Genomic DNA, 18830 nt, shown 5'->3' on the forward strand with positions numbered 1-18830 from the left:
ACCACCAACCTTCTGTGTTCACCGAATTGCTGTGCCAGCAAGGCAATCTCATGACTATTGTAAAAGGGACATTCTAATCATATGTGATGCATGCTTTTTGATGGTATATAACCACTCTATACACCCCCACTTCTTTGGTGCCCTTCCTTCCTTGGAGAAGGAAGGCCCTGGGCTAGTCCTCAGATCTGGCTGATAATAAACTCACCCCAATTTTTTTTTTTTTTTTTTTTTTTTTTTTGCTGAGGAAGATTTGCCTTGAGCTAACATCTGTGGCCAATCTTCCTCTATTTTGCATGTGAGCCACTGCCACAGCATGGCCATTGATGAGTGGTGTAGGTCTGCACTGGGAACCAAACCTGAGCCACCGAAGCCAAGCGCTGAACTTAACCACTAGGCCACCAGCGCTGGCCCTAAAATCACCCCAATTTTGATTTGTAGATTGATTACAGATTATTTGCATCAACACTTTATAGAACAAATTCTATTCAACAAACATTTTCCTGGTGCCTATCATGTATTAGATAAATAAGACTATACCCTTAACTTCAAGAAGCTAACAATTTAGTAAGGAGGTTAACATTTATGTAAAAATAAGTATTTTTTAGGGCAAAATATGATGTGTTTAAGAGTTGCAAAATGCTTGGCATTTAGTTCAAAAAAGGTCAATTTGGTCAAAAAATTAAATAAGGAAAGTTGACAAAAAACAGCCACCACCATTCATGCAATGCTTTCAAATATTTAGTTAGCTGATGTTTTTAAAAAAATGATATGGTATGTTTAACTGCTTTTGTCTTGTTATATAATAGAATAGATGTTAATACCACTAATGAACTACAAACTGATTCTGTTGTTATCAAAAACATCTTTACTTCAGTATTTAGTCACCTGCAAAGACTCATTTTTTGCTTTTTATTCGTCTTCATTTCAGAGGCTGGCCCTATGTAGAGATGCTCTGATATATGAGACTTAAAAAATAACAACTAAATAATGTTTAAATGAAGTTTTAAATGGATTTCACAAAACATTTATTAATTTAAAAACCCTAACATTTATTGAATATTTATTATGCGCTGGGCAGTGATTTAAGTACTTTGATCTTCAAAACATAAAGAAAACTGAGGCAGAGAGACAATAGAAGTTAGTCAAGATCACCTAGTACCTGGTGGAGTGACGGCACATTCAGGCATTCTGCTCTAGAGCCCATGTTCTAAAGCCCTGCACTACATGCTTGCTTAGAAATATAAGCTCAATCTTGCAATCGTTCACATTCTATTTGTTTTAAATCATTTTTTAATAACAGTTCAAAGTTACACGTGTCTTGATTCATTTATATTCAGCAAAAATAATAAATCATTTAAAAATGGTTTTGTGGTGTTACCTTTGGCTCACTGCACAGTATAACACCTGGTCTCAAGTGTGATACTTACTCTTTGACTACGATTTAAAATTGTTCTCTTTTTTTTTTTTTTTTTTTAGCTTATTTGTTTATTGCAGTAACATTGGTTTATAACATTGCAAAAATTTCAGGTGTACATCATTGTACTTCTATTTCTGCATGGACTACATCATGTTCACCACCAAAATACTAATTACAACCCATCACCACACACATGTACCGAATTATCCCTTTCACCCTCCACCCTCCCCCCTTCCCCTCTGGTAACCACCAATCCAATCTCTGTCCCTATGTGTTTGTTTATTGTTGTTATTATCTACTACTTAATGAAGGAAATCATACGGTATTTGGCCTTCTCCCTCTGACTTATTTCACTTTGCATTATACCCTCAATGTCCAATTGTTCTCTTTTTAAAGATAAAAACCAAACCAACCTCTAATTCTTAATCCCACCATTGCCTCCCAGAAGAAAAGCAAAGCAACATAAACTGGCATAAAGACTAAGCGCATAGAACACTTCAGATGCAGATTTTTTTGTTTGTTTCATTTTTATAACTATATCCAATCGAAAAATGTATCTTATTTGCACAGAAAATAATCACCTCCCCCACCCCGAAATTTTCTTGCCTCAGTAGTATGAACAATGAACTTCCAACACAGTAGAAAGTGCTCCAGTGATCACAGAAAGGCTGCCTTTATTTATAACATAACTTTTGATTGAATATAATTATAGTGAGACAAAAATGGAGAAGGATGAACAATGACAGAAACAAAGGGGTCAGTTTCAGAGAGATTTTTGGATTGAAAAATCTTTCCTCCCAAAACATTGGAATTTTGTTTCACTCAATCCACTCCACCATCCCACTCGACCTCTCAAAAGACCTTTTTTAAAACAGATACTGTTCCTTTCCTTTAAAAGGGCAGGAGTCTCACATTTGCAAAACACCAACAAGACATAATATCATAGTGTGATAAACAAATACATGAAAATGGATATTAAGAAAGAAGTAGTTACAAGTTTTAAAAGCCTCTTGACTAGTTACACATTTACCCCTTTTGGCTTTTATTTTCTCCTTGTAGTTCAGAACCCACAGTCTACCATTTCAACTTCGAATTCATAGCCACATGTTCTCCCCAGTCCCTGACTTTCAACAGCCTCCGATTTCCCTGCTTCTTCTTCTAGGCTGCTACATGTTGTGGTAAAAATTGTGCTCAGATGCCTCATTATAAAATCATGTTGTCTCAGTGTTCTTGGTATTCCTTCTATACTCTCAAATCCCTGCAGTCACCTCTCAATAACTGGTCATCCAATTCCTCATACTTATTGTTCCAAATCTTTCCCACTTTTCTATCTTCTCCTTCCTAGAGGTGTTACTTTTTCTTTTTAAGGTTAACTTATATTTATAGACCAAATGCTCCCATCCATACATAAATCCAAGTACAAAAATGGATTTTGTACTGTAATACAACTTTACATTCCTAAAGAAAAGAAACAAAATAGAGATCTGGATTGGAACTGGAGCTCTACTATATTAGGCAAGTCACACTTCCTTTTATGACAAACTCAAGAAAGGCAAAGACATGACAAAATCAGAAGCACTGGTCAGAATCTGAAGCACAAACTAGATGAGGACTGATTCTTACAAGCACTGGTCTATCACTGATGGCTGCTGTTCTGGTTGCTTGACCATAATCTATTGAAAGAATCAACAACATTTATGACTTGGTAAATACTTATCTTTTACATTAAATTTTAGAATAAATTTTTAAGTTTGTAACTAGGCAAAGGACGTATAGCTTTATGAAAGCTTAAAAATTCTACTTGTTATGCTATTATATATCTTTTCCATATTATGTTTGAAGAGTTCAGGACAAACATGGCTGGTATGTCTAACAGAACTATGCAAATACATAAGCCATCCTTGTTAGAATTAAGGTGTCTTTAAAGTTAACTTTTTATCATTGATTTCTTACTAAGGTCTATGATGAGATTTTTATCTCATAGCAAAGTTAACAGTAGTTATGAATCTGACAACTTTTCAAAAAGCTATGAAAATGCCACTCATATAACAATGTTTGGGAGTTGTTTATTGTGTTCTGTACAATAACAGCTTGTTTGTATTATACACTGTACTTTTTGTCAAATGCAGTGACTTGGCTGATATTTTTCTTCACAGTTCTGAAATAACCACTGCAGTGCAATTCTTATGAAATGAAATGTCTATTAAGTTACCAGTCAACCATTTAGACTAAGTGGGGAAAAAGTTTAAATGCTTTTCATTATTATGGCACTAAAGAATCTATAGGAATCTAGTCTTGTAAATAAAGAAAAGTATATGGGTTTATGACATTTCTTGTGGAAGAAATTCTTTGAAAAACAATATATCTACATAAAGCCAACTTATTTTATAATGAAGTATATTAGTTTTAATTTTAGATGAATGGTGATATACTGAAAATGACTACAAGTATTCTGCTACTGTAGTAAAGTCTGTAGTTATGTTCTAAAGTTATGATCCTCTCCTCTCAGCATGTTTTGCACCTGGATTTCACATAAGATGTGTTGTGCCCTACTTGTAGCAAGCCTGCACAGACCTGACTGATTTGCCAGACTGACAGCTGCTAACTTTCAGGAAACCACACTCTGTTTCTTGGTGCATGTCACGTCCTCCCTGAGTACCACCAACCTTTGATTACTGAACTCCAACTCTCATAATTCACAATCGTTGACTCACAGAACAGTCTGGCTTGCAAAATAAACCCTTTAGTCAGTTTAGTCCAATTCAATAAATAATAATTGACCACCTACCACGAGCAAGGTAGGTGCTATGCGGGACACAAAACAAATAATCGGTGCTGCCTGCTATTAAGCTGCTTATGATATAAGAAAAGATACATACTCAAATCACCATATTAAAAGATTGCTGCACCCTCCCTTACTAATTAAAATGACCTGTACTTTTATAAAAGATTCATAGTCTTCTTCTTATCTTTCTGAGCATTACTTCTTAGCCCAGGAAACTCTTCAGGTTTCTAGACTTGTATGCTCAACTGCATATCCAACATGTCCACGTAGACGTCCCATAGGAACCTCAAACTCAACATGCCCTGTACCAAACTTAGAACGATCTGCCCTAAAATTGGTCTTCCTCCAGGGTCCCCCACCTCAGTGAATGGCACAACTCAGAAGAGCAAGAAGAGCCTGGAGGCACTCTGGGTGTCTTCCTGCCTCTGTCCTTCTTGGTCTCCTTTTGCTGGCTCCCTTCCCTCTGAGTGTGTGTTGGAACTCCTCTTCTCCTCTTATTCGACAGTCTCTTTTGATGGAGATTTCATGTACTGTTATGAGTTTAATGCTTATACGGTTTACGCTGAAGACTCTCATTTTTAAATCACACCTTGGCTAAGAGAAAATTATCAGGGAAATATTTTTAATCTCTTCAGAAAAAAAAATTCCTGGAGTTTTAATTTGATTTTCCCCCCATTTTTAAATGGAATTTCTCCCATATTTTCGTTTGCTTATTAGCCATTTGTTAATAAACTTATTAAACGCACATATTCCAGGTATTTGCTCCTCACAAAAATGGCATAAGGTGGGTGTTATTAGATTCTAGAGGTCAAGTAACTTCCCCAGAATCAGACAACAAGCCAGGATTTGAATGCAGGAGTCTTCTGACTGTAAATTCAGAGCTCTTTCCAATAAACTGCACTGCAGATTTCTAAATCCCTTAGTGCAAAGGAACTGAACCAGGTATTAAACAAGAAAGCAAAATATTTAAACAAATTCATTATAAGGTGTGATTATAGGATACTCCTTAAGAAATGCATTTTTTAAAAGATGAAACTTGCTAACTGAAGTAAGACCATAATTAATTTACTTTTCCTCTCATCTTTCTACAAGGGATTTGAATTTTCTTTTAGTAGGAACATATGAATAAAATGTAATTTAATATAGAGAACTGGAAAGGGGGATGCGTGAGAAAGAATTCAGAATCTAGATTGGGGAAAGATATGTTACCACAATTACTAAAACCGAGCCTCAAATTTGGCTCTACCCTCCTAGGGAGTCAAAGCAAAAGGAGGGGCACAGCCAAGTAAGTAATTCTCACTTCCTTTAGGTCTCTGCTCAGACATCACCTCAGTGAGCTCTTCCATAACCACTTTATTTAAAATAGCAACACCACCCCATCCCCACACTCCCTATCCACCTTCCCTGCTTTTATCTTTTCTATAGCACTTATAACCTACTGATGTACCTGTGCATTTATTCATTGTCTCTTTCTCCCTACTACAATGTCAGATTAATGAGGGGAGAGATTTGGGCCTGTTTCTGGTTGTTTCTTTATATCCTGGGTGCCTGGAGCAGTGCCTGGAAAATAGTAGCAGCTCAATAAACTTTTAGAATGAATGAATGAAAAACTACCAAGAAAGTATATACCAGCCAGAAAAATAAGGCACAAATAATAAATATAGGAAACTGTAATCAGTTGTTAGAGCAATTGATGTTCAACATGATATAAATGGAGAAAGAAAGTATCTTCAGTATATGGCCAGGTTGTTAGAGCAACTGAAGTCTTAAAATAGTAGCCAAATACAGTGTCCAAAGACTGTCATTTACACTCCAAAGGGAAAATATTATCATCCAGAAATGGCAGAATCATTATACCCTTTTCATTACATTACTGTTATATAAACTTGTATACATACTGAATAATGAAGGAAGAGTTTGGTATTTTCTTTATTTTCTTCATATATTTATTCTCAAGTGTTTTATACCATGCATTTTTTTTCCAGAGTTTGGCTTTATTTTACAGTACAGAAATCATTTGGAGCCATACACCACGTATTTTTATTGATACCAAGGATGGCTTTGCTAACTGTTAATTCTCTATGAAGAAGTCACTTCCTTCTTACCTTTCTTTAAATTAAAAAGCTCAAATTAAATGTGCTTCTACACTCTTGTGAAACTCCTGAGTAGACAAAGCTGTCTCTGAAATCAATAATCTTTCAACACATGGAGAAAATATGCTAGGATGATATGAACAAGCAATTGGGATTTGCGTGCTAGATGAAAATTAGACATAGATAGGGAATCCTTGGAGTGGTAATCTTGTTCTCATCAAAATTTGTTTTTCAGAGGAGATCTGGTGAATTCAGGGTGGTGTGGCCGTAGACTAAAATTTGTTTCTCAGTAGTTATCTTAGTATCAGGTTAATTTTAGTTATATAACCCAATAGAAACAACTTCAAACGTCAATCAATCCTTGCTTTTCACATGCACATAAATCGTACATTTTCACATGTACATTGAATGTATGTATACATTACCATGGAAGAAGATTAGAATAGAACTAATATTTTCTAGCAGCATGAGACATTGTAAAGGGAGAGATCAAGTACTCTTGCTATCCACAAATTAATTTATTCTGTGTAGCAAATTTTAGAAATGTCTTTATTACTATAAGGAAATTAAGAAGCAGCAAAAAAAATTACAGAGTGTCTCCATGGAAAACTATGCATTGTTTAGCCTTCATGGCTTTTGAGCCATTTTAAAAGTCCGCAAATTACAGCTAACTGATAGCAATGCAAAATAATTCTTTTCTATTGACAGGCAAACAAATTCTGTTAGGTGGAGGTTCAATTGTCTTCCCTCCCCCTGCCTATGGAAAAAGCCAGTTTCATGTCCATTTGTAAGTTCATTTCAACATACACGTTTTTTCCATAAACTTTTCTTTTTTTTTTTTTTGGTGAGGAAGATCAGCCCCGAGCTAACATGTGTGGTCAATCCTCCTCATTTTGCTGGGGAAGATTGGCCCTGGGCTAACATCTGTGCCTATCTTCCTCTACTTTCTATGTGGGACACCTGACACAGCATGGGCTGATAAGCAGTGCATAGGTCCCTGCCAGGATCCAAACCTGCAAACCCCGGGCCACCAAAGTAGAGCACGTCAGCTTAACCACTACACCACTGGGCCTGCCCTCCATATTCATTTTTGATTCTTTGTTTTCTCCTTTGAATCGGTTGTAACATTTGCCTGGTTCCCTCATTAATGATGAGTTAAATAAATTCCTTAACGTGTTCATTTTATATTTAATGAGGACTATAATTTTACCTCTTTTTGAAAACTATCCTTTAACATTGGCATTATTGAAAGGCTACTTTGAATTTTAACTTATGTTAGCTCTGAGTTTCATTTACTATCTTTCCTATGTTGAGTTCGAGAAAATTTAAAAATAAATTTGCGAAATTTAGACCAATTTCATAAATTAATACCAAGATCCCATGGTCATTAGCCTTTCACCTTCTTGTATTGGTGGTTTTTAAATACAGCACATCAAGGAACACAATCTTTGCCTAAGTTCTTACAAGTGTCTTACAGGGATCTTTAGCTCAATGCACAACAGCACTAGTTTCTTTTCTGTTGATTCTGACAATAAAGTATGTTCTTGTTAAACACAAAGTCCTTTCTCTTCAAAACTAATTTTTGTCATGATAATTGTCCCTGGGAAGCCACACTGCTTCAGCAAAAACATCAATTGAGTTTTTACCAGCAGTGTCGTTTTGGATAGAAGTTTTTACAAACTCTTTACTACCTCAGAGATGCCAAAATAATTGTCTGAAGCATTTGCCATATAATGTGATCTCTGCTCTCATGGAGTTTATGTTTTAGTGTGAGCCTGTGACGGGGTAAGTGGGAAGCAGCAGAGAATAAACATGTTAACAAACAAATTAATCAGATAACTTCAAATAGTGAGAAGAGCTATGAGGAAAATAAAACAGAGTAGTGGAAGAGAGGAAGATGGGGTGGGTTGGAGGTTCTTTCTATAGCATAGGCAGAGCATGGATTTCGGAGAGGTAACAGTTAAGCTGATAATGTGAAGACCTAGGGAAGGGAGTCCAGGCAGAGGCTCTGAGACAGAATTGAGCTGGCTGGGCAGTGCAGTGATCTTGACTGTGATCAACAATAATAAATATATTTTTGGAGGTGGGCCCCGTGGTGTAGTGGTTAAGTTTGGCAGTCTGCTTTGGTGGCCCAGGTTCATGAGTTCGGATCCCCAGCACGGACCTGCACCACTCGTCAGCCATGCTGTGGCAGTGACCCACATACAAAAGAGAGGAAGATTGGCACAGATGTTAGCTCAGGGCGAATATTCCTCACCAAAAAAAAAAAAAAAAAGGAAATATATTTTCTATCTTGACCCAGTACACTCATACCACATGTGACACCTTGTAACACTTTCTATCCTATCCTATTCTGTTCATTCTGTTCACAATCCACTGAATTGATTTCATGGCCCAAAACTAGGTGGGAGTTAGGACCTCAGGCTTTAAGATGGGTTTGAATTTCAACTCTGCAACTTACTAGCTACGATACTTTCAGTACGTTACTTAACCTCCCTGTGCTGCATTTTTTCATCTTTAAAGGGGGGGCAATAATAGTATTCACTCATGAGGTTTGATACCAGATTTCCTTCCAGAAAGACTGAACCAATTTATATTTCTAACTTTAGTGTATTCTTATTTCATACCCTGTTTCTCTAAACCCACACCATTCATCTTTTTAATCTTTAACAACTTGATAGGTGAAAAATCATTCCTAATAGTTTTAATTTGCATTTATTTTATTTCTAGTGAGGCTGGACATGCTTTCCCACTCATTGGATATTAAATGTAGTTGCAATTTTCATTTCCTACAAAATGTATAAAAATAATAAAAATTTACTAACTATACAAAGCTTTGCCTATCTGCATTATATATAATTTATAACATGGTTACTATTATATTTATAACTTTATCATTTTTAATTAAATGACATAACTTGTCATTTTCAATTAAATGCAAAGTTATTAATTTACACTTATCTCCCACTACATTACATAAAACCAATAAAGGAAAAAAAAAACATTTTGAGGAGATGGATAAAAATCAATGAGAATATCAGTTAGTTCTTGAATTAGTCTTTGAAATGATTATAAACTGAAAAACACTCAAATTTGTATTCATTTTCATTTTAACCAATAGAATTCAATATTTTAAATCACAGTTGCAAACATAGACAAATGAAACCACCAAGTATTCAAAAAGATACACACAACTTCAGCCATATCCATCTAAATTTTAACAGTTGCCTATTACAGTGGAAGAGAATGGTTATGTAGTGAGAAAATATTTAAATTAAATAAGAGAAGGGCTGTGCATGAACTAATGATAATATTAGGCCATGAAGTGAAGAATATGATTAACTCAAGCGGCAGGTTAAAAATTTCTACATTTTGTACCTCTCCTAAAATCTACTTAATTTTTAAGAAATGAAGTATCTGGTGACATTATTGAGTACCTTGTATATGCAGGGCAGTATGCTAGATGCTACCACAGGACGGCCTAGCTTGTCTATTGAAAGTAGCCAAAATCAAACATCTTTCCTTAAAAATGACTTTCCTTCTCAATTCTCAACTTATGGCAGTGACAACAGCTTCTGTCATATGTAAATGCTTCTGAAAATTACGGACTAAGGAATTCTGAATTCAATCAGACTGATGAAATTTGCCGGTCACAGGAAATCAAACTTAAATTCCCTGCCTCTGTAGATGGTCTGCATACATCCAAGTATAATTTTGATCAAGAGGATAAAAAACAAAAATCATTTTTTTGGATTAATTGGAAAAGAGAATAAAAAAATCTCAAACAGAGACATTAGAAAAAATTATATTAAAGAGAATATAGTAAAAACCACAAATAGAAATTTAATTTTCTTAACACTGTGTTTAGATATTAAGCATTAACAACAATTTTATCCTTCATTTTCCATGAAGTTCAAAACTGCGCCATGCTTTCTCTTTGATCAGAACTCTGATAAGCTCTACTAGTTTTTCCCATAAGGAAACAACAACAACAAACAAAGCCAACCATTTCCTCTTCCTATGCCAAGAAAAGGCATAGCTGCCAATGAGGTTAAATGGAAAAAAACACTGGATATGGAAAAAAATTAGATCAGAAGATAGAAAATATCTTTTGCATGACGTTAATTAAAAATTCAGTCTCTCTGCACAAATGAAACTACTCTCTGATTGTCTTATCATTTCCCCTAAACACATACACACACGCGCCCCCCCCCCCCACACACACACTTAGGGACTCTAGGTTTTGTAAGATATGTGGCTGCTACTGCAAGATAAGGTTGTAACTCCAGAGAAGAAGACAGAAACTGAAGATAGTGCGGCTAACGCTTTAAAGAAGGGAGGAATAAAGACACAGAGTTTCTACTTTGGCCTCTTAGGGCAAGGCTAATGTCATGGTACTTTTAGTTTTTCCCGTTAACTTTGCTTTACCACTTCTCTTGAATACGAAATGGAGAAAAACTTGTACAGAGGAGGGTGGGTATTCTTTTTCTTATCAAGGATCAGTGACCCACAACAGAAAAAACAAAAACAACTGAAGATCTACACAAAAGGAACATAATTTAGGTTGGCAGGGTTTTTTTTTTGTTTTTTACTTATCTGAATTTTAGATTAGGAAATCTTAACACTTTATTCAATAAATAAATAATATTTATTTTATAAATCTGAAAATTACATGTACTAAAAATACAGTTCTATGATGCAGTTAGATGAGAGGAATAAGAAGACAACGAGAGAATGAGACATTCAATAGGGAGAGACAGAAAGGAGATAGGCTGCAGGAAAGAACGTGAGAGAGAGACAGCAAAATAGAGAAAGGTGCCTATGAGGAGTTGCTAAAAGAAGAGCTACGAGAAAAGATCAGTTGGGAGATTACCTGTTTGTAATGCAGGCTTCAAGAAAATAAATTTTCACCTATCCCTTGGGGTATCTATTAGCAGAGTAATTATTCTTGACAACTCAAACCACTGTAACCTTGGTGCATTTTAAGCAGGATTTCTCAACTTTGGCACTCTTGACATTTGGGCCAGATAATGCTTTGTTGTAGGAGACTGTTCTGTGCATTATAGGATGTTCAGCAGTATCCCTGGACTCGTCCTATTAGATGCCAGTGACACCCCCCTAGTCTCAACAATCAAAAATGTCTCCAGACATTGCCAAATGTCCCCTGTGAACAAAAATGCCCCCAGTTAAGAACCACTGATTTAGGGGTTCCACTCTGAATGATAAAAAATGAACAAAAGATGCCTACCATATGCAAAATTATTCTGAGTTACTCTAGTGACTGGACACTCTTGCGAATAAGATGAGATTAAGTTTAGAGTTGAATGCATCCAAACTCATATCACTTGTTACAGTATTGCCTGCAAACTGCTTCTAAAAGACGTGAAAGCCTGTAGGTATAAACGAATGTCTAGTTTTGAACTACACAATCTAAGGGAGGGCAGCAGATTTGTCAGAGACCGTTTTCCCATCATGTGAGAGGCCTCTTTGCGTATACGAAAAACACTGGCTTTGGAGTTTGGAGACCGGGGTTCTGGTCTGCTCTAGTACTAGTTAGCTGTAGAACCTAGAGCAAATCACTTGGCCTGGGAACAACTGTTGGCTTCTCACACCTTACCACGAGTTCAAATACATTTTTCTAGGGAAACAGTTAAATAACTTTCTTATATCTATCTATTACTGATACTCCGTTGAAGGGCAAGTATGGTGAATACTGAGGATTGGCTTGTTTATCCTCTATTTCCTTGCCACTCAAAGTCTGGTACATCAGCATCACTTGGGAGCTTGTTAGAGATGAAAAATCTTAGGCCTCAATCCAGACCAAGGAAATTACAATCTGCATTTAACAAGAGATGATTCATATGCACATTTAAGCTGAGGAGCACTGTTCTATTCCACCTTCCTATTAGATTAGATTATTAGAAAGGGCAACTTGCCAACTGCAGAGGCTGGAAAACTTAAAAACTACATTTCTCAGACTTTTTTTCTGTTAGGGTTCTGGTTGAAAATTAGGTCCAAAAGCTAACACTTACCTGCTTATTATATGCTAGGGACTGCTCTAAGCACTTTACATATACTACTAACTCATGTAACCCTCCCAACAATCCTATAAGGTTCATACAACTATTATTCCCTTTATACAGATGAAGAAACTGAAGTCCAGAGAGGTTAATTAACTTGCCCAAAGTTACAGTTAGTAAGTGACAGTTGAGGATTCAAACCTAGGCATTCCGGATCTAGAATGTGTACTGTTATTTTTAATGAGAGATCATAGAGGAAGCATAAGGCTTCCCTTCACTGCCATTTTTTTTGTTCTTTTTTACACATGATCTTGTGGAACATACTTTGGTAAATGCTGTTATAAAGGTTTCTTCATTTATTTACTTAAATATCTATGAACCAGCATCGATTTCAAAGTTCCACTGCAAAAGGTAAGAAAAAGAAATGAAGCATTACCATTTGAAAGAAAGCAAAATCAACCTTATCTAAAGACTGGAAGATTAAATACCTAAAAAATGCAAAAGAATCAAGTCTAAGAGATACTAGTATTTATTATATTAGAATTAATAACAGAATTCAGAAAGGTAGCTAGTTAAAAACTAAATATATAAAAACCAATAGCTAGAAACCAGATGCAAAAACAAACATGATGTGGTAAAAAAAAAAAAATCCCTTTCACAACACCAACAAAAATATAAAAGCTTAATATAGACGTTCGTATTTATAACCATTACAAAGGATTGTAAAGCCAGGGAGAAAGTAGATTATTCAATGATTAGGGGGAAAAAAAAAAAAGATTAGCTCTAAACCTCACACAATACATATAGTCATTCTAAAGAGTTTAAATACATAGAGTAAAAAAAATAAAACCATAAACACAAACACACGAAAATATTGGTGGATGTTTAACTGATTGTAGGAACAGAAAGAAGGTTCTAAACAAATAGATACAGATATATGTATATATGTGTGGGATGGGTGTGTATGTGTGAGTGGGTGGTGTGTATGTATGAAATCACCAAAATAAGTTTCTTTAGCTAATAAAAATTTAAAGCATTTCTAAATCAAAAACATCACAAAAAATTATAAAGTAAATAGCAAGCAGGGAAAATATTTATAATCAACATGAAATAAGGGATTAATATCTATCTTCTAATAATGCCAAAAGAAAGAAAATGGTCAAAGAACATGATTTAAAAGAAATACAAATAGTCAAAAAATACATGAATGATTTAGTAAATCTCTCCAGCAATATCTTACAACAATAAGATAATTTTTGCCTACTACATTGGCAAACATTAATCTATAAATTATACTGTTCATTCCTGGCATGGATGGTTTCCAATCAGCACTCTTACATACACTTCCAATGCTGGAAATGTACATTGGCACAACCTTTCTTGAATGCAATTCTTTAGGATGTTTCAAGAGGCTTCAAAGAGTGTGACTCATTGAGCCAGTTCTTCCACTTCTAGGAATCTATTCCAAGGTAGAACTGTGAGGATTTATAAGCAAAGATTTTCACTACAGCATTATTTATAAAAGAAAGTTTGAAGCAACTTAAATGTGCCATATTTAGGGAAATGGACTATTAGGCAGCCCTAAAAATAACTTTTACAAAGAATTTTTGATAACATGGGAAAATCACACAACATGCTAAGTAGATAAAACAAGATGCCAATTCAAATATTACATTAAAACATGTTAAAAATATCTGTGTGTAAGTGTTACAGCTCTTTTAGAATTTTCTAGCAGGTTTTCCAGTCTTCACCGGAAGACCCCCCCTGCAAAAAAAAATATATATATATATTTATATCTGTGTGTATATGCATATACACACATAAAGAGAGAGTTGTATGAATATAGTAATACCAAACATTCGATACTTTATAACAAAATATTATTTGGAATGAGATTTCAAATACTTTTATTTTCTTCTTTAGATCTATTTCTCCGTTCTCCAAAGTACACATTATTTTTATAACCATAAAGAAAGACCTTATAGCTACTGATAATGATTCTAAAGTCAATCTAAGGATAATCGGACCTCTCTATGCTCTAGGTAAGCAGGGCCATCTTTGGTTACTCAGGCTGTAAACTGCCGCATCTAAGCAGATGCTGTTCACATTATAGACATATAATAAAAGGACTGGAGATGCTTAGCCTCCCACCTACGTAGCAGGGCAGAAGACTCTCTTACATAAAGCCACCTGGCATTCATAGTCATCAACATACCTGGATCATCTCCCATGCACACAATTACCAACACACATGTGGGATAGCCAGGCCCGTCCCTTCAGTTCCTTGGGCATTTTGTCTCTCTCCCTTGCCAATCTCTCTTCGAGGCCTGACTCCTTCAAACTTGATACAGTTCCTTCATCTAAAGGACTTGGTCCATTCTTTTAAGTCCTCCTTTCCTAGGATAGTTGATTTTAACCAGGCCTCCTTTGTCAATCATCCTGCCTGAAAAAACTCAGGCCAGAAGGGCAGAGGAACCTTAGTTTTCTCTCAAATGGAATAGCATTTAAGGACAAATTAAAAAAAAAGATGCTAACAATATCTTAGTTATTTATAGAAAACACCTATATTAATATGATGAAATAAATACCAAAATACATACACATTTTGATCTGACATAATAACAACGAGCCAAAGATAGATTTTCTACAGTCAAAGCTGAGGCAAGAGCCTTCCAGGTTGTGGGAAGGGCAAGACCCTTTCAGATAGGAGTGGAAAGAAAAATCAGTGAAAAAAAGGATGTACAGTAGTCCCCTTTAACTGTGGTTTCACTTTTTGGGGTTTCAGTTACCCTTCCAGTCAACCTTGGTCCGAAAATATTAAATGGAAAATTCCAGAAAGAAACAATTCATAATTTTTAAATTGCACCCAGTTGTGAGTGATGAAATCTCACTCCATCGGGCTCCTTCCTGCCTTGGACATGAATCATATCTTTGTCCAGCATATCCATGCTGTATAGGCCACCCGCCCGTTAGTCACCAGTAGCCATTAGTCACCAGTAGCCGTCTCAGTTATCAGATGGCCTGTCAAGGTGTCACAGTGCTGTGTTCAAGGAACCCTTATTTTACTTAATAATGGCCCCAAAGCGCAAGACTAGTGATGCTGGCAATTCGGATACACCAAAGAGAAGCCGTAAAGTGCTTCCTTTAAGTGAAAAGGTGAAAGTTCTCAACTTAATAAGGAAAGAAAAAAAAATCATATGCCAAGGTTACTAAGATCTACAGTAACTTTTATTACAATATGTTGTTATAGTTATTCTATCATTAGTTATACTTGTTAATCTCTTACTCCGCCTAATTTATAAATTAAACTTTATCACTGGTATGTATGTATAGGAAAACATATAGTATATATAGGGTTCAGTACTGGCCATAGTTTCAGGCATCCACTGGGGGTCTTGGAACATTTCCCCCCGTGGATAAGGGGGGACTACTGTATGTGGAGAAGCCTTTAGCTGGTGAACAGCTAAAGGAAGAAACCTGCTTCATCAAATTATCAGGTAAGGGCAAACCTCTGTGAAGGAAACAGAAATAGAAAGGGATTTAATAAAGAAAATTACGGGCTGACAAAAATCATTGAAAGAGCTGGAGGAACAAAAGTCAGGTGCCTTTTGGAGCTATCATGGTGTTCATGAGCACACCACTATAGCCCCGCTCCAGATAGAAAAGAGCCGCTGCTGTCGCTGCTGCTGCTGAAGCCAACTCTCTCTCAACATCCATGAGGCTCTTAAGACTCTGGAACACCAAGTGAGTGTGCTAAGCAGACAGGACAGCAGGAAGATGTCCTTTGCCTCATTTCCAGCTAATTAATTTTGGTTCTGTTTCTGTATATCATTGTTTCTATGGAAGAGTTCACTGTAAGTTCTAAATACCTAGCTTATGAACTAAGTGTTCAAAAATATTCCATTTGTAATTTGGAGTCCACGTGTCCTTAAAACAACAAAACAAACACACAACATCCCGTAAAGAAAAGCTAAATAAAATAACTCCTTAGGAAATGTTTTATAGTCATTAAATACATTTACTTCTCTCTCAAATTTCTTTATACCTGCAGTTATCTCTGCCATCAATGCAAGGCAGTGCATAAAAATTTTAAATTTCATTTGTAAGACTTGAAAAAAAGCTAGAAAACAAGCCTTTTGTGATAATATTACCAAGAATGATTTATCACAAAAGGCTTGTTTCTTACACCAATGGGTTGGGTTGCACCAATTTTTTTATTTTTGGCTTCTTGATAAGAAGTTGCTCTTTGGTGTTGATATAGGAGGAAATGCATATCTCACGTGTAATTTTCAATTATTGTGTATGTAGGCTTAGAGTACATAAATAAATCATGTGATAAAAAATAAAATGGTAACATTTTCAAAGGAGTACAGGACAATGAATTTCCATGGCATGCAGTGAAAGAAGCAGGTATGCAAAGTGATATCTGTTTTCTAGGACATATATTTCACTCTTTTTTTGTTGCATCCTTTTTCTCCGTACCATAAGCAATTTTGGTAAGACCAGAGCTACTGATGATCCAAAATCCACAGAAGCTTAAATGAAGTATTTTACATGCTCCCTTACAACCATTTGAAAACTTCTTTGGGAACCTCAGCTCAAAGGGGTGTCACCGCCACCCCCACCAGGGGAATTTCTGTTGCTGTTTTCTTCACTTTTCCAGTTGAACAAGTAAAGTAAGGGGAAACTAAGCCCTTTGGCTACTGAGTCATGGCACAGTTAATGGGGGAAAACCACCAGGAAGGGAAGCAGGAAGATCTCCCAGCTACCAGTTATCTGTTTCAGTTACCATCCCTTATATCGTCATAAGGATGATAAACTGCACTTCCACATGGTGAGCAAACCTAACGCTAGGTCTGTTCTGTGCGTGCCACACACAGTTATTTCTGTTTCCTAAATAAAATGTTGAAATACTAAAACGTATACTTTACCTATGAATGCATTGAGTGATGATATTGGAGATCATGAAATGTGACACAACGGACAGGCAGAGAAGGAAAATCCGAGGAGACAGGATTAAGTGACTGCCCCAACAGCGTAGGCTGTAGTAAAGGCAAAAAATCATTTGAATTCCTGCTCCTCAACGTGATTCTGAAGGTCGGCTTATCTCGGGTATTTCTGAAGGTCTAATTACGGTATTTGCTGGTGAAAATTCATCCCACATATAATTCAATTTCCTTTTTAAAATTTCTTGCTTAATCTTGAAGATATCTGATGTGATATAATGCCTATTATCATACTTCATTCAGTGAGAGCAAATTCAAAGAATTTCAGAAACTACCCAACTTCTCTTTCCCCTTATGACAGCTGGCCTCTTAGACTTCTTTCCCTTTGCCAGCAACTGAAAGCAATTTTCTTGCTTTTTCACTTTTAAAATGAAGCTTGGGTCTCACTGTGTTCCTGTGAACGGCTTGCTCTCGGAGAGTCCCTGTCGAGACGTCCCTAGTCACCCTCGCTCCCACACTGCCGTCCGACGCCGGCGGCTTATCTGGAGACACACACCCACTCGCACGCGGAGACGAGGGGTGTGCGCAGAGAGGCAAGATGGAGGGCGGCAGGGGGCAGCTGTCCCGACAACAGCGCCCGGGCCTGTGGACGCGCAGTCGAGACATAAGTGTCTACGCGCAAGGCTTTTGGATGGAGGCCCGTCCCCAGAGCCCTGGGCGCCGGCCCAAGGATCCCCCCGACGGCAGGGGCAGGGGCAGGGCCGCGCCGACCCCGCCGGGCACGCGACCCGGGCCCGCACCTGCCGGCGCCCACGTGCGACCCCGCGGCCCGGCCCGGGCGCGCCGTCCAACCGCTGCTCGGGCGGCTGCCCCGCACCCGCGGCCCCGGCGCCACCCGCCCGCCGGGCCACCTCCCCGCCGCCGGGTGGGGCTCGGGAACCCGCGGCCGCGCCGCCCTGCCCGCTCACCTGCTCGCGCTCCTCCTGCGGCCGCCGCCCGCGCCGCCGCGGGCTCGCCCCGGGCCCCCGCTCGGTCCCCGCCGCCGGCCGCTCCGCCCGCGCGTCCGCGTCCTCGTCGCGCTCCCCGCCGCCGCCGCCGCCGCCGAGCAGCTCCCCGGCCGAGCACATCCCGTCGCCAGCTCCCGCCGCCCGGGCCGGCCGCTGGGGGGCCAAGCCGCCAAGCGCGAGGCAGCGGTCGCCGCCCGAAGGCCGCCCTGGGTCGGCCGCACTGGCCGCACACGGGAGCCTCTGGAGCGCGCCCCGCCGGCCAGGGCGCCAGAAGTCCCGGCCGGCCCGGCAGCCTCCTGTCACCGGCTCGCCCCGCCCCCGGGCCCGGGGCGGGGCCGCGTGGGGGGCGGGGCCAAGGCGGGGTGGGGCCCACGGGGCGGCAGTGAGAGACCGGCGGGGGCGGGGAGGCTGTGTGTCCGAGCGCGCTCGTTTGTGAGAAAGATTGTGGGAGTGCGTGTGTATGATGCCTTAACAGACTGTGTGTGTGAGAGAGAGAGGGGCTGGGTGTGCGTGAGCTTGTGTGAGACAGTGTGTGTGTGAGACTATGTGAGAGGAAGTGTGT

General features: G+C 38.3%; 1 protein-coding gene and 1 non-coding gene across 2 annotated transcripts in view; one reads left to right on the top strand and one right to left on the bottom strand.

Moving 5' to 3' along the window:
• The window catches only part of FAM241A (family with sequence similarity 241 member A), a 36466-nt gene extending 17949 nt beyond the window's left edge, over window positions 1-18517 (bottom strand). The window contains exon 1 of the mRNA XM_087437738.1: window positions 18230-18517. Within this exon, the coding sequence (XP_087293864.1) occupies window positions 18230-18388 (159 nt within the window). The 5' untranslated portion in view covers window positions 18389-18517. The remainder of the gene's footprint in view (window positions 1-18229) is intronic.
• On the top strand, window positions 14018-14078 carry LOC147915874 (U7 small nuclear RNA). The gene has a single exon (XR_015553867.1). It is a non-coding gene; the product is annotated as a U7 small nuclear RNA (small nuclear RNA).
• Window positions 18518-18830: the final 313 nt, after the last annotated feature.

The sequence above is a fragment of the Ceratotherium simum genome, chromosome 12 (genome assembly GCF_057802395.1).
Source record: "Ceratotherium simum simum isolate JZ-2026a chromosome 12, ASM5780239v1, whole genome shotgun sequence".
In the NCBI taxonomy this organism is placed as follows: domain Eukaryota; kingdom Metazoa; phylum Chordata; class Mammalia; order Perissodactyla; family Rhinocerotidae; genus Ceratotherium; species Ceratotherium simum.